Consider the following 17,768-nt stretch of genomic DNA (forward strand, 5'->3'; position numbering starts at 1 on the left):
CAATTCTATGAGAAAATCACTCAACTCATGGAGCTTTGAATAGTCTCTGTTGATGATTTTAGAGAAGCTGTGGATCAGTTTAAACAGTGAATCCTCCACCATTTCGGGTGCGCCGTAACAGGTTTCCAGTCTGTTCCATATCCTTTTTAGGCCTTTGTCCGGGGAGTTGACATGGACAGCCCTGATGCATTTTGCGTGCTCAGCCGACTCCTTTCCTTGCCACGTGACCAACAAATCCATTTCTTCACTGGACGTTATGTTGAGGCCTCTGACTGTGTTCACAAAGGACTGTTTCCATGCCCTGAAACTGCATGGCTGGTCGCTGAACTTTATCAGGCTCGTTGTGACTAGCTCACGGTGAGCCAGATATCTTGCAAAGTCTGCCACATTCCCTTGATCGTAGACAGGCTGACAAGGTGTACGGCTGGACATTGGATGCAAAGGAGAATTGTAGCTTGACTGGTAATCTTGGTGATTGTCTCGTATGTTGTTTGAAGATGGACTGGTGACTGATGTGACGTCTGGCTGTGAAGGTGTCATCCTTTGTTGTATGGTAGAAACAAAGCCAACTCTGTGTTGATTGTGCTCTGTCTAGAGATGTGGGTGTTGAACAGAGTTCACATCTGGTGGTTTATAATGTGGTGATTCAACTTTTATTTGACTTTTCTCTTGGGCCTGAGTGGCTATGTATTCCTTTGTGCGCTGTAATGTGTCAACTGAATGTTCAAACAACTGCTTGATGTGAAGATAGGAGCTGCTTCGATCACTTCCTTCCACAGCGGCTTCCAAGACCTCCGCTTTGGCGAGTGCAGCTGCTGCGTCCTGCTCCAGTAAGAGCATGTCCATTTTAGCTTCTAGTTGTGCTTTTTCCACTTTGAGTGCCATTTCTCTTTGTGCAAAAGACAGACGTACTTTTGCTGCCTCTGCTTTTTCGCGTGCTCTGGCAGCTGCAGCCTCGGTGGAGCAAGCTTGTGACCTCATTGACGCACGTGAAGTGGTAGATTTTGTCCGTATTGAGCTTTCTGTGCAATCCATCATTTGTTCTTGTGTATGCTGTCTTATCTTCTGTGTTAAAGACATTGTTTTACTGTGCCGCCCTCGATATGTAGAAATATCTTTGCTTTACCCTAACACGTTTTCTTGATCAAACACTCTGAAAAACGTCTTCTAGTCCACAGGTTTATTGACCGTAAAAAGGGTAAAACTGAAAGCATACAAGCAGAAAGGATGCTTACATTACAGACATGCACACACAGCCACTTACACACACAAGTATGCTACAATAAAACATGAATTATGCTGTGTATTGAACTTAAATGGATAAATACATGCCACAAAAGATGTAATCTAAGTGCTCTATAGCAAACTAGCTTACTATGTTAACATTCACTTCACTGTATGAATTGCGAAAATTAGCATGACTGACTTTTGGCCATAAAACGTCCCAAATTACACCACAGCCAACAAATAATGGAACTCAATCAAATATTAACATACTACTCAACGATACATACCGATGATACTTTGTTTGGCATGAGATTCGAGCAAATGAACACGTTTGCAATCGTCACCGAACTAGCATGAAGTAGACTTGAAAGGAACTACTTGTTGTCCCCTGTTAACATGGACATTAATGTAAACTAGGCAATGCTGCCTCCTGCTGTCTAAAGGAGGAAGTGCACCTCACTATTGAATTTCAAAGTGAACTTAAAGGGGAACATTATCACCAAACATATGCAAGCGTCAATATATACCTTGATTTTGCAGAAAAAAGACCATGTATTTTCTTAACCGATTTCCGAACTCTAAATGGGTGAATTTTGGCAAGTTAAACGCCTTTCTGTTTATCGGTCTTTTAGCGATGACCTCAGAACGTGACGTCACCGAGGTAATACACCCGCTATTTTCATTTTCACATTACAAACACCGGGTCTCAGCTCTGTTATTCTCCGTTTTTTTGACTATTTTTTGGAACCTTGGAGACATCTTGCCTCGTCGGTGTGTTGTCGGAGGGTGTAACAATACTAACAGGGAGGGATTCAAGTTGCACCACTGGCAATAAATCTGCCGCCAGACCCCCATTGAATTTGCCAGAGTGTCTGCACATTTTATTGGCGATGCTAAGACAGACATGGCACAGAGATGTATGGATAACCTACAGATGCATTTGCAATGATTAAGTCAACGAAATCACAAAGGTGAATTTTGTTGATGTTGTTGACTTATGTGATAATCAGACATATTTGGTCGCGGCATGACTGCCAGCTAATCGATGCTAACATGCTACGCTAATCGATGCTAACATGCTATTTACGCTAGCTGTATGTACATTTGAAACTAGATACTCACATTTAATGCGAAACAAACACTTACCAATCGGCGGATTTAAGTTCCTCCAGTGTCACAAGATGCAAAAGTCCTGATCGTTTGGTCCGCACATTTTACCGGCGATGCTAATAAGGCAGCCATGCTATGGGCCACTTCATTAGGTACACCCATGCTATGGCCGAATAGTGTCAATAGCTTCAATTTCTTCTTCAATTTCGTTTTCGCTATCTGCCTCCATACTCCGACTAACTGTTTCAATACATGAGTAATCTGTTGAATCGCTTAAACCGCTGAAATCCGAGTCTGAATCCGAGCTAATGTCGCTATATCTTGCTGTGGTAACCGCCATGTTGTTTGTTTCGGCAGCCCTGTATGACGTCACAGGGAAATGGACAGTTGCATCGCAAATAGCGAAAATCAAGAACTTTAAAGCTTTTTTTAGGGATATTCCGAGAGGTGTAAAATGTTGAAAAACACTTCGAAAAATAAAACAAGCCACTCGGAACTGATTTTTATGTTTTTAACCCTTTTGAAATCGTGATAATGTTCCCCTTTAAACACTGGCTTTACATATACTATCAATAAATTCAACAAACGAGACAGAACAATGTGACCAAACCGGAAAAAGAAATATGTTCCCCTCCAATTGACATGGGTTTTGAAACAAAAATCAAGTTAATATATACTTGCAGGAATTAACCAAAGAAAACACATTTCTAATCACATTATATGTAAATATGAACTTATATTTATACATTGTATTTATTTACTCCAACCAAAAATGAAATAATACAACATATATACAATGTGCTTCTGTCAGCAGCGACACTTTTCCTAACTAATAGTTTCCCGCTTGTCTCCAACCCTTCCCCCACGCATTCCTGAGCTAAGATAAAAGCTGTGTTCCTCTCCGACACTCTCCTGTGAACAGACGGCATTTGTCTTTTGAGGCCTCCAATAATTACTCCAAAAAAAAGGTATTCTCTGAACAGTTGTTATTAAATAGATAATTACATTGTAAAACAACAGAAACTTAACTTTTGCCTGTCCTTATGTCCCTGCAAGATGATGTTACGTTTTGGACGCATGGCTGCAATGGTTGTGTTCTCTCAGATGCAGAATTTTACACCAGTAAAAGCAGCAAACCAGCAAACCAGTAATTATAGTCTGCAAATTGTGTTGCTGTTGAATGATATTTATCTGATTTAAAGTCAAATACAGTTTATATACTTCTTTGTCTATCTTTGTTGGCCCTGCGATGAGGTGGCGACTTGTCCAGGGTGTACGGCGCCTTCCGCCCAAATGCAGCTGAGATAGGTTCTAGCACCCCCCACGACCCCGAAAGGGACACGCGGTAGATACATAATTTGTTGCCGTGCTTTTTTGTGTAGACACCATGAAAACATGCATTTAGAATGAATCGTTCATGATTTGCCCATCTCTATGACTCGTTGGCCCCGCCCCTAAGTGACGCATGCATGGAGGATATGCGCATTGCAGCAAAGTCCTCCTTTACTCCACACACGCTTCTAAGCCTCGGCACATCTACTAACTACACTTTATTCATCCTCCGTGTCAGGATAAACTCCACTCGTCTCTGTCTACTTTGGAGATTACTAGGCCCGCTTAGCTTGCTAGTTGTTTTACTGCGCCAGTTAGCTTAGCATGCTAGTTAGCTTAGCCTGTTAGCAGCTAACAAAGAGACGCGGATTTGATCAACACGTCGCTTAGTTAAGATCAAGTGTGAGTGTAAAGTGTTGTGATTGCGTGAAAATGTGCGAAAGAACAATAGCCGAGTACGAAGAGGAACTTTCTCGGACAAAAGAAGAGAACAAGAGACTACGTCAACTACTGAACGCTGTTTTCAAGAAACCTCAAGTTGTGTTACACAGAACAGGTTTGTTTACTTCTTACTCTCACATGTTTACCAACTTTATATTTCATCATTAACATGAAAATGACGTGTTAGAATAATTTTGATTAGTACGTAGGTGTACTCAGACACATGATTGTTATTGTGTTATTTATGTGATTATCAGACAGCAGTCATTTCCTCCATCCATCACTCTTTTTCCGTTTATCCGAGGTGGGGGTTGCGGACCCCAAAGCGATATCGACTGACCCTTCTAGCGATAGCGACCCTACTGGTGAAAGCCACAAAGTATGCTTGTACAAATTGACAGAAATATAAGAAAAACACTAAATTTATGACGGATGCTTTTGCAATGGTAAATTGATCTTTCACAACACGTAGTGCCCACAATAATTCATGAAGTGAAGCTCTTGGCGCAGAACGTTGAACAATGCAGACACGTTGGTTACTGGATACTTTTGTTTTGGAGACTTTGTGTACGTATTAAGCAACTATAATTATTTGATATGCTTAAATGTGCTGTTTTATCTTAGCTGTTATGTAGCTGCTATCTCCTCGTAGCCTACAGCAGGTGTGTCCAAAGTGCAGCCCATAGCTATGTTTTGAACGGTAGTGTTGAAAATGTAGTATTTGCGTGTCAGTCCAATCAGTGGCAGCTACACCCTGTTTCGTCATTGGACCTAAGTCTTTGGCTTGGTTGGCGGGTACGAGCCTATCAAGCCAGGTGGTACGAGCATGGAGGAGCCTTTGTAGTGGTGTCGCAGCTTGGTGGTCGTGCCGCCAGGTAACACCAGGAAGGTTCTTTCTCTGCAACATTGACTGGTGCTTTTTTCTCCCTGGACTCCGACTTCATATCTGGTGTTGTCCTTCAGACCTCGGCCAAGAAGTCATGTAAACAGTGGCAAGAATGTGGGCGATAAGAGTGTATGTGCGTGGGCATGAACTTGCACCCAGTTTCAACTGGAACTCAGGACATATGATTAGTTGCACGGCCTATTCTAATCTATATTAAAAATTTCTTAAACACTTCATCCTTCATTATCTTAATTACATCCCAACTTTAGCTACCTGTAAAAATGAGTGACTTATCCTAGTCCATTTGTAAATAAATAGTTTTTCTAAATTATAGTCTCCTCACTTAAACCAGACAGTCATTAGAACAAAAGACCCTGCGAGGACTTTGCCCTTTAAAAGGGAAAGCCAAAAAGGACAGTATTAAAATGAATGTATCAGATTTGCTATGAGGCATTTTATTATTAATATATTCTGTTCTTGTTACTTGGGGCGGTATAGCTCGGTTGGTAGAGTGGCCGTGCCAGCAACTTGAGGGTTCCTGGTTCGATCTAGCTTCTGCCATCCTAGTCACTGCCGTTGTGTCCTTGGGCAAGACCCTTTACCTACCTGCTCCCAGTGCCACCCACATTGTTTTAAATGTAACTTAGGTATTGGGTTTCACTATGTAAAACGCTTTGAGTCACGAGAGAAATATATGTTCTAATTTTAAGTGGAACTGCACTTTTTGGAATCATTCACAGTCCCTATGTAAGTAAAAGTTAAGGTCCCAGCGGTAGTCACACACTATGTGTGGTGAAATTATCCTCTGCATTTGACCCATCCCCAAGTTCACCCCCTGGGAGGTGAGGGCAGCGGAGCCCGCGCTCGGGAATCATTTGGTGATTTAACCCCCAACCCTTGATGCTGAGTGCCAAGCAAGGAGGCAATGGCTCCCATTTTTATAGTCTTTGGTATCACTCGGCCAGGATTTAAACTCCTGACTTTCCAGTCTCAGGGCAGACACTCTCACCACAAGGCCACTGAGCAGGTCGATGGTTAATGCATCCTAAATAGAAAATAATTGAGTCATTGGTAGCCGCTCTATTCTGCCTATAAAGTGCTCTAAATAACATCCTAAAAGCCCCTTCAACATTTTAAATACATACTGTAAATATAAATGTAATGTAGTAACATTCTTAATAACATGTCATATTTACATATCTTGCTCATTTCGAGCATACAATGTCTGCTCTCACTGGGATGCCGCCTGATGGGATGTTCATATCTTCCCGTTTAGATGAAGAACTAATCCTCACAAAGGGTTAAAAAAGGGTGGGTGCAAAAGAGCATTTTTGTGTCTTTCTTGCCATCTCCAGGTCTAAATTAGAAGTCAGAGTTGACCAAGTTCTCGGTTTATGTCCACAACCTTCTACTACATTAGTGAGAAGCATGGTTTATAATCTAGAATTAGCTTTCACCGTCTTAGAGGGGAGATAACAGCTCAGTATGTCAATATAGCAGTATAAGCTAGTTACTTCTGTGATCAATGCGCCGCTAAAAGTATGTCCTTAGAATTAGCGCTTATAATAACAATATCACTTATACTTGGTTAATATTCAGGTCACAAAATGTAAATGGAGTATTGTTGGCAGTTTTTGGATGGTTATTTGGAGGTGTGGGGAGACGGAGCTGACGAGCCGACAGCGGGCTAGGAAAAATGGCTGTCCTACCCAAGATGGAGGCCAGGAGGCGGAGCATGCAGCAGCGAAGAGAGGCGTGGCGCACTCGGAGCGACGCTGCAGCAAGCCGAGTCACGTGTGTAAGCGACACACCTGCTTGCAATCTCTGCATCTTCTGCTGCAGCATAAAAGGGGAAAAGGAGGAACAATCCGGGCAGAAGTAGGGGAGGAACCACCCGAGAAGGAAGATCACAAATGCAACAAGAGAGACCCAGATCATGATGAGCCCCCGCAGCAGATTTAGCCACCGGCCACCGAAAGGTGCGCCGCGACAAGCAGGAAGAGCCGGCGAGCTGGAAATCGGCGCAACCGACTGTTAAGAAAGTATGTTTATTGAAATAATAAACCCGAGTCAAACCTGCTACCATGCGTCTTGCATCGATGGTCACCACAACCCACACGATGATGACTGGAGACCTGTGACAGGAGGACTTTGTGGGTCTAATAGAGGAGCTCCTATTGACTCCAATGTTAGCTGATTTTTGCTCACGTTTATTTACTAATTAGAATTCATAAATGTTTAAAGCATATGTCTTATATACGGATTATGAATGACAGGCAGTATTTTTAAAAAGTGCAGTTTCCTTTGAATTTGTCAGATAAGTAAACAGTTCTTCAAATTTGAGATGTAAAACAATTGAGGTTGTTTATAGGGAAAGTACATTCATATACAAATGAAGTACACATATGTGTAAGAATTATGTTAACCACCAAAATATTGTCTTGTTCTCCTAAAGCCAATATCGAGTATCCTTTGGTGAGCTGACCGTATCGTCACACCCTTAGTTAAAAGCACACCATCCCCATGACATGACACTTCCACGTGATGTAGAACAGGAGTACAACACTTTAAAGGGGAACATTATCACCAGACCTCTGTAAGCGTCAATATATACCTTGATGGTGCAGAAAAAAGACCATATATTTTTTCAACCGATTTCCGCACTCTAAATAGGTGAATTTTGGCGATTTAAACGCCTTTCTGTTTATCGCTCTGGAGGGGATGACGTCAGAATGTGACGTCGCCGAGGTAATACAGCCGCCATTTTCATTTTCAACCCATTGTAAACATTGGGTCTCAGCTCTGTTATTTTCCGTTTTTTCGACTATTTTTTGGAACATTGGAGACATCATGCCTCATCGGTGTGTTGTCGGAGGGTGTAACAACACTAACAGGGAGAGATTCAAGTTGCACCACTGGCCCGAAGATGCGAAAGTGTCTGCCGCCAGACCCCCATTGAATGTACCAAAGTGTCTGCACATTTTACCGGCGATGACAGACATGGCACAGAGATGTATGGATAACCTGCAGATGCATTTGCAATAATAAAATCAACAAAATCACAAAGGTGAGTTTTGTTGATGTTGACTTATGTGCTAATCAGATATATTTGGTTGCGGCGTGACTGCCAGCTAATCGATGCTAACATGCTACGCTAATCGACGCTAACATGCTATTTACCGGCGGTGCTAAAGCACACATGGCACAGAGATGTATGGATAACCTGCAGATGCATTTGTAACGATGAAGTCACAGAAATCACAAAGGTGAGTTTTGTTGATGTTGACTGCCAGCTAATCGATGCTAACATGCTACGCTAATCGATGCCAACATGCTATTTACCGGCGGTGCTAAAGCAGACATGGCACAGAGATGTATGGATAACCTGCAGATGCATTTGCAACTATATTATGTTTCCTTCCACCCACATTTAATGCGAAAAAAACACTTACCAATCGACGGATTTAAGTTGCTCAAGTGTCACAAGATGCGAAAGTCCTGATCGTTTGGTCCACAAATTTTACCGGCGATACTAACGCAGCTATTCGGCCATGCTATGGCTATGAATCGCGTCAATAGCTATTCGCTCAAAAGCTTCAGTTTCTTCTTCAATACTTTCATACTCCAACCATCCGTTTCTATACATGCGTAATCTGTTGAATCGCTTAAGCCGCTGAAATCCGAGTCTGAATCCGAGCTAATGTCGCTATATCTTGCTGTGCTATTCGCGATTGTTTGTTTACATTGGCAGCACTGTATGACGTCACAGGGAAATGGATAGTGGCATCGCAAATAGCGAAAATCAAGCACTTTAAAGCTTTTTTTAGGGATATTCGAAGACCGGTAAAATTTTGAAAATAAATTAAAATATACAACATGCCACTGGGAACTGATTTTTATTGTTTTTAACCCTTTTGAAATTGTGATAATGTTCCCCTTTAAAGACCTACTGAAACCCACTACTACCGACCACGCAGTCTGATAGTTTATATATCAATAATGAAATATTAACATTGCAACACATGCCAATTCTGCCGGTTTAGTTTACTAAATTACAATTTTAAATTTCCCGCGGAGTTTCCTGTTGAAAACGTCGCGGAATGATGATGCTTATGATGACGCGTGTTTGTGACGTTATTGGTTGGAGGGGACATCTTAGATCATCTCCACACACGGCTAAAAGTTGTCTCTTTTCATTGCGTAATTACACAGTATTTTGGACATATGTGTTGCTGAATCTTTTGCAATTTGTTCAATTAATAATGGAGAAGTCAAAGTAGAAAGATGGAGGTGGGAAGCTTTAGCCTTTAGCTACAGAAACACACAGTGTTTCCTTGTTCAAAATTCCCAGAGGTGAAGCTTTACTATGGATCAGAGCGGTCAAGCAAACATGGTTCCCGACCACTTGTCAACCGGCCGTTTTTGGTGAGAAAATTGTGGTAATAAGTCGCCTCTTAACGGAGATCAGCGAAGCTTGCGCCGTCCATGCAGCTGCCGTGACTTCCCTCAGAGACTGGCCTCAACACACGCGTGGACACACCCCTCCGACTATCAGGTACTATTTAACTCACTAAAACACTGGCAACACAAAATAAAGAATAAAGATAAGGGGTTTCCCAGAATTATCCTAATAAATGTGTCTAAAAACATCTGATTTGCTCCCAATGCAATTGCCTTTTTTTTTTTGTAGTCCGTCACTATCAATATCTTCATCCACAAATCTTTCATCCTCGCTGAAATTAATGGGGAAATTGTCGCTTTCTCGGTCCGAATAGCTCCTGATGCTGGAGGCTCACATTATGCGAGGATGTGAGGAGCCCTCACACCGGTGACGTCATTGTCTGCTACTTCCGGTAAAGGCAAGGCTTTTTTATTAGTGACCAAAAGTTGCAAACTTTATCGTCGATGTTCTCTACTAAATCCTTTCAGTAAAAATATGGCAATATCGCGAAATGATCAAGTATGACACATAGAATGGACCTGCTATCCCCGATTAATTAAGACAATCTAATTTCAGTAGGCCTTTAACATACACACACATCTAAAGTATATTAAAAAATAAATATATATGGTGAGCCAAACAAAACGACTCAGCGAACCAATGTTTGGTATGGGCGATATGACCTCAAATCTATATCCTAATAACAATATAAGTCACGATATATCATTTGGTATATGAAGCGGGTTACAAAAGCTCCTAATTTGGCAGCTGCCATATACAGTAACATATTGTGTAATTTCTAATTGTACTATTTTGTCGAAACAATTTTTGTTAATGTACTTGTTTATTTACTGTTAATGTCTGTTTACTTTAGTTGAGAAAATAATACTGGAAGTGGTGTAATATTTTAGTGCATATTTCAGCAACTAAATACGGCGCCTGTGTAGCCTGTTTTAAAATGGTTCTATTAGTAAATCTGTATGAAATAATATATCGCAAAATCCATTTTAAACCGTATCGTCCATCCATAGTAAAAAGCCCTGTCATCCTGGTTTGTTTTTCTTTTCCTGTGAATAATGTTGTAAAGAGCAGCGTGTTTGTGCGTCACTGAGATTTCAAGACAGTTCATAAGATAACTTGTTTTTTCTACAAACCCCGTTTTCATATGAGTTGGGAAATTGTGTTAGATGTGAATATAAATGGAATACAATGATTTGCAAATCCTTTTCAACCCATATTCAGTTGAATATGCTACAAAGACAACATATTTGATGTTCAAACTGATAAACTTTATTCTTTTTTTTTGCAAATAATAATTAACTTTAGAATTTGATGCCAGCAACACGTGACAAATAAGTTGGGATGGGTGGTAATAAATACTGATAAAGTCGAGGAATGCTCATCAAACACTTATTTGGAACATCCCACATGTGTGCAGGCTAATTGCGAACAGGTGGGTGCCACGATTGGGTAAAAAACAGCTTCCCAAAAAATGCTCAGTCTTTCACAAGAAAGGATGGGGCTAGGTACACCCCTTTGTCCACAACTGCGTGAGCAAATAGTCAAACAGTTTAAGAACAACGTTTCTCAAAGTGCAATTGCAAGACATGTAGGGATTTCAACATCTACGGTCCATAATATCATCAAAAGGTTCAGAGAATCTAGAAAAATCACTCCACGTAAGCGGCATGGCTGGAAACCAACATTGAATGACTGTGACCTTCGATCCCTCAGACGGCACTGTATCAAAAACCGATATCAATCTCTAAAGGATATTACTGCATGGGCTCAGGAACACTTCAGAAAACCACTGTCACCAAATACAGTTGGTCGCTACATCTGTTAGTGCAAGTTAAAGCTCTACTATGCAAAGCAAAAACCATTTATCAACAACATCTAGAAACGCCGCCGGCTTCTCTGGGCCCGAGATCATCTAAGATGGACTGATGTAAAGTGGAAAACATTTCTGTGGTTTGACGAGTCCACATTTCAAATTATATTTGGAAACTGTGGACGTGGTGTCCTACGGAACAAAGAGGAAAATAACCAACCGGATTGTTATAGGCGCGAAGTTGAAAAGCCAGCATCTGTGATGGTATGGGGGTGTATTAGTGCCCAAGGCATGGGTAACTTACACATTTGTGAAGGCACCAAAAATGCTGAAAGGTACATACAGGTTTTGGAACAACATATGCTGCCATCCAAGCACTGTCTTTTTCATGGACGCCCCTGCTTCTTTTAGTAAGACAATGCCAAGCCACATTCAGCACGTGCTACAACAGCCTGGCTTCGTGAAAAAAAAGAGTGCGGGTACTTTCCTGGCCCGCCTAAAGTCCAGACCTGTCTCCCATCGAAAAAGTGTGGCGCATTATGAAGGGTAAATTACGACAGCGGAGACCCCGGACTGTTGAACGACTGAAGCTCTACATAAAATAAGAATGGGAAAGAATTCCACTTTCAAAGCTTCAACAATTAGTTTCATCAGATCCCAAACATTTATTGAGTGTTGTTAAAAGAAAAGGTGATGTAACACAGTGGTGAACATGCCCTTTCCCAACTACTTCGACACGTGTTGCAGCCATTAAATTTTAAGATAATTATTATTTGCAAAAAAAAAATAGAGTTAATGAGTTTGAACATCAAATACAAACCCCGTTCCATATGAGTTGGGAAATTGTGTTGGATGTAAATATAAACGGAATACAATTATTTGCAATCTCTTTTCAACCCATATTCAGTTGAATGCACTACAAAGACAAGATATTTGATGTTCAAACTCATAAACTTTATTTTTTTTTTGTAAATAATAATTAACTTAGAATTTCATGGCTGCAACACGTGCCAAAGTAGTTTTTAAAAGGGCATGTTCAACCCTGTGTTACATCACCTTTTCTTTTAACAACACTCAATAAAAATTTGGGAACTGAGGAAACTAATTGTTGAAGCTTTGAAAGTGGAATTCTTTACCATTCTTGCTTGATGTACAGCTTAAGTTGTTCAAAAGTCCGGGGTCTTGTTGTCGTATTTTACGCTTCATAATGCGCCACACATTTTCGATGGGAGACATGTCTGGACTGCAGGCCGGCCAGGAAAGTACCCGCACTCTTTTACTGCGAAGCCACACTGTTGTAACACGTGGCTTGGCATTGTTTTGCTTAAATAAGCAGGGGCGTCCATGATAACGTTGCTTGGATGACAACATATGTTGCTCCAAAACCTGTATAGACCATTCAGCATTAATGGAGCCTTCACAGATGTGTAAGTTAACCATGCCTTGGGCACTAATACACCCCCATACCATCACAGATGCTGGCTTTTGAACTTTGCGCCTGTAAACAATCCGGATGGTTATTTTCCTCTTTGTTCCGGAGTACACCACGTCCACAGTTTACAAATATATTTTGAAATGTGGACTCGTCAGACCACAGAACACTTTTCCACTTTGCATTAGTCCATCTTAGATGAGCTCGGGCCCAGCGAAACCAGTGGCGTTCCTTGGTGTTGTTGATTAATGGCTTTCGCTTCGCATAGCAGAGTTTTAACTTGCACTTACAGATGTAGCAACCAACTGTAGTTACTGACAGTGGTTTTATGAAGCGTTCCTGAGCCCATGTGGTGATCTCCTTTACAGAGTGATGTCTGTTTTTGATGCAGTACCGCCTGAGGGATGTACAGCTTAAGTTGTTCAACAGTCCGTGGTCTTGTTGTCGTATTTTACGCTTCATAATGCGGCACACATTTTCGATGGGAGACATGTCTGGACTGCAAGCGGGCCAGGAAAGTACCCGCACTCTTTTACTACGAAGCCACTCTGTTGTAACACGTGGCTTGGCATTGTTTTGCTTAAATAAGCAGGGGCGTCCATGATAACGTTGCTTGGATGACAACATATGTTGCTCCAAAACCTGTATAGACCATTCAGCATTAATGGTGCCTTCGCAGATGTGTAAGTTACCCATGCCTTGGGCACTAATACACCCCCATACCATCACAGATGCTGGCTTTTGAACTTTGCGCCTGTAAACAATCCGGATGGTTATTTTCCTTTTTGTTCCGGAGGACACCACATCCACAGTTTCCAATTATAATTTGAAATGTGGACTCGTCAGACCACAGAACACTTTTCCACTTTGCATCAGTCCATCTTAGATGAGCTCGGGCCCAGCGAAGCCGGTGGCGTTCCTTTGTGTTGTTGATAAATGGCTTTCGCTTTGCATAGCAGAGTTTTAACTTGCACTTAAAGATGTAGCAACCAACTGTAGTTACTGACAGTGGTTTTATGAAGTGTTCCTGAGCCCACGTGGTGATATCCTTTACAGACTGATGTCTGTTTTTGATGCAGTACCGCCTGAGGGCTCAAAGATCCGTAATATCATCGCTTACGTGCAGTGATTTCTCCAGATTCTCTGAACCTTTTGATGATTTTATGGATCGTAGATGGTAAAATCCCTAAATTCCCTGCAATAGCTCGTTGAGAAATGTTGTTCTAAAACTGCTCGACAATTTGCTTACAAATTGGTGACCCTCGCCCCATCCTTGTTTGTGAATGACTTAGCATTTCATGTAAGCTGCTTTTATACCCAATCATGGAACCCACCTGTTCCCAATTAGCCTGCATGCCTGTGGGATGTTCCAAATAAGTGTTTGATGAGCATTCCTCAACTTTATCACTATATTTAGCCACCTTTCCCAACTTCTTTGTCACGTGTTGCTGGCATCAAATTCTAAAGTTAATGATTATTTGCAAAAAAAAAAAATGCGTGGCGCAGTGGGGAGAGTGGCCGTGCGCAACCCGAGCGTCCCTGGTTCAATTCCCACCTAGTACCAACCTCGTCACGTCCGTTGTGTCCTGAGCAAGACACTTCACCCTTGCTCCTGATGGGTGCTGGTTGGCGCCTTGCATGGCAGCTCCCTCCATCAGTGTGTGAATGTGTGTGTGAATGGGTAAATGTGGAAGTAGTGTCAAAGCGCTTTGAGTACCTTGAAGGTAGAAAAGCGCTATACAAGTACAACCCATTTATCATCTATATGCAAATCATTGTATTCCGTTTATATTTACATCTACCACAATTTCCCAACTCATATGGAAACGTGGTTTGTAAGTACATGTAAAAGTACTGAATGCATTGTGTAACTGAGCAGAGATGGAGTTTTCTAAAATGTGTTTGTTTTCTTGTGTCCTGCAGATGTCTGTAAAAAACATCTTCTGCCTGAGCAACAGAATTGGAATTTCAGGATGGAGCCACAGCCCTCCCACAGTAAAACAGAAGAGGACTACCCACTGATCCCCCATTTTAAAGAGAAACAGGATGACCCACAGGCCACTCACATCAAACAGGAAGAGGAGGACCCACTGAGCCCCCATTTTAAAAAAGAAGAGGAGGACCCACTGACACCCTGTTTTAAAGAGGAAGCAGTGGATCAACTGAGCCCTCACATTAAGGAGGAAGAAGAGGATCCACTGAGCCCTCACATTAAAGAGGAAGACCCACTGAGCCCTCACATTAAAGAGGAAAAGGAGGACCCGCTGACCCCTCACATTAAAGAGGAAGAGGAGGAACACAGCATCAGTCAGCAGGGAGAGCATCTTGAAGGACTGGAGGAGGTTGATGTCACCAAGATGCCAGTGACTGGTGTCCCTGTGAAGAGTGAAGATGATGAGGTCAAAGGTGAAAGTGAGGAGAGGGGAGGGGCGGAGCCTCCAAGCAGCAGCTCAACACAACACATGACAACAGAAGCTGATGGAGACCACTGTGGAGGATCACAAGCAGACAAGCTCTTAGCTCCACTATCAGATAGTGAGGACACAACGTCACACTCTCCTGACACTGATGATGAAGACTCTAAAGATGATAAGACATGTCACACTGACAAAACACACTTGAAATGTTCTCACTGTGACAAAACTTTTAAATCTTCTTATAATTTGAAAGTACACATGAGAACTCACACTGGAGAAAAACCTTTTTCATGTTCAATCTGCGGTAAAGATTTTACTCAAAAGCACAATTTCAAAGCACACATGAGAATACACACTGGAGAAAAACCTTTTTCATGTTCAATCTGTGGTAAAAATTTTACTCATAGGAAAAATTTGAAAACACATATGACAATACACACTGGAGAAAAACCTTTTTCATGTTCAATCTGCGGTAAAGGTTTAACTCATAGGCAACATTTGAAAGTACACATGAGAATACACACTGGAGAAAAACCTTTTTCCTGCTCAGAATGTGGTAAAACTTTTGTATTGAATGAAAATTTAAAAGTACACATGAGAACACACACTGGAGAAAAGCCTTTTTCATGTTCAATCTGTGGTAAAGATTTTACTCAAAAGCCCCATTTCAAAGCCCACATGAGAATACACAAGTTTTGTAATAAATGAAAGTTTAAAAGTACACATGAGAACACAAACTGGTGAAAAACCTTTTATATGTTCAGTATGTGATAAAAGTTATATAGAAAAACAAAAATTAAAATTACACGAGAGAACGCACTCTGGGGAAAATTATTTTTCCTGTTCAAGCTGCAACAAAAGCTTTCGTCACCGACAATCTTTTACAGTACACATGAGAACACACCCAGGAGAGAAAGTGTTGAGTTGCAGTGTGTGTGGTGAAAGATTCTCTTATAAGTACCAGTGTAAGAAAAACAAGTGTGCTGGTCAGAACAGCAGCAGCAAATGAAGATGCAGGATTTGAAATAAACTGTCAAAACTTTAACTTTGCCTTTCTAACATCAGCATTTATAACATACTGTATGTGACATCATTGTTGTGTGTGTAACACCATCTTTTTAATATGATTCTAACATTTATAGATTAGACACTTCAGATTAGTGCTTTTATTTAAGTCAAGTACATGAGTTAATATACACATTTGTGTACTTTAAAATGAACAGAAACATTTGACTGATAATGTGAGAATAAATAAAATAAACATATGTTACATAACATAAACATTTAATGTGTAAATATTCATAATTCACTTGTATACTTATTCATAATAGTGTTTTATATATGTTTTTTGAAAGATAGATGGATAGATAGATGGGTGGATGGATGGATGGATGGATGGATGGATGGATGGATGGATGGATGGATGGATGGATGGATAGATAGATAGATAGATAGATAGATAGATAGATAGATAGATAGATAGATAGATAGATAGATAGATAGATAGATAGATAGATGGATAGATAGATAGTACTTTATTTATTCCGTCAGGAGAGTTCCTTCAGGAAAATAAAATTTTCAGCAAAATCCCATTCAAGATCAGACAAACATTACAGAGAGACAGAACAGGATCGCTGACGGGTCTGCCGGCTTCCAGCCCCCCTTGCAAAAAAGATGAGATACTGGTAGCATATTATTATTTACTTTATACGTCATTTGAGCAGTTGTCTTTTATACAATATCATTTACTTTTAAGATGTGTGACTTTATTAATCATTTGTTGGGTCTCTATAATCCATTATTTTAATTATCTTTATTACTCTCTTGTGTAATATGAATATTGTTTTGTGATTGTTTTATATGTATGTCCCCAGACCTTTATGCAATAAAGAATGTATGCTTCAACTAAAGTTGGGTACAATAATTGTCGTTAATATTTGTAAGTATGTATTTTATTCAATTGTGTATTGCATTCCATTTGTTAATGTTTTCTTTATATGACTTACATGTAGTGTCCAGCTTACTTCATCATCTATTTAACTCCTAAAAATGTGATTACCTTTATTCCTTTAATTTCAATATTATCCATCATAATTTGTGTTTTACATTTTTACAACCGCCAAAAATGATATATTTAGTTTTATTGAAGTTTAATGACAGTTTATTGATGTGGAGCCAACTTTGTTATGGTCTCATCTTATATCTCTCATCTTATAAAATAAGATGAGAGTTGAATCAGCCCTGCGATAAGGTGGCGACTTGTCCAGGGTGTACGCCGCCTTCCGCCCGATTGTAGCTGAGATAGGCACCAGCGTCCCCCGCGATCCCAAAGGGAATAAGCAGTAGACAACGGATGGATGGATGGAGAGTTGAATAAAGCGGTAATGAAGGTGAAGAATGGAAATTATTATATACATAATTATCTACAGTTACACTCAGTAGTGAAAATTAAAGACACATTCATCTTGTTCATTTGCGCAAAGAAAAAGAGTAAAGTGTAATATTCTATACAATAGAAGAATATTAATATCAGCAGTCAATATTCCAACATTGTGAAGCTGAGCTATGGTAAAAAACATATTCATCTTTAAAGGCTTTATGAGAGTGATGAAATTATCAGAATCAGAAATACTTTTTTAATCCCTGAGTGG

The 17,768-nt window shown here is 40.5% G+C and overlaps 1 protein-coding gene across 1 annotated transcript; it reads left to right on the top strand.

The window, feature by feature from the left end:
• Positions 1 to 676: 676 nt before the first annotated feature.
• On the top strand, positions 677 to 17,230 carry LOC133545346 (gastrula zinc finger protein xFG20-1-like). Its single transcript, XM_061890838.1, has 2 exons — positions 677 to 4,225; positions 14,624 to 17,230. The coding sequence occupies exons 1-2, from the start codon at positions 4,102 to 4,104 to the stop codon at positions 15,823 to 15,825; spliced, it is 1,326 nt and encodes a 441-aa protein (XP_061746822.1). The 5' UTR covers positions 677 to 4,101; the 3' UTR covers positions 15,826 to 17,230.
• The last annotated feature ends 538 nt before the right edge of the window (positions 17,231 to 17,768 follow it).

This window comes from Nerophis ophidion, linkage group LG28, assembly GCF_033978795.1.
Source record: "Nerophis ophidion isolate RoL-2023_Sa linkage group LG28, RoL_Noph_v1.0, whole genome shotgun sequence".
Taxonomy (NCBI): Eukaryota; Metazoa; Chordata; class Actinopteri; order Syngnathiformes; family Syngnathidae; genus Nerophis; species Nerophis ophidion.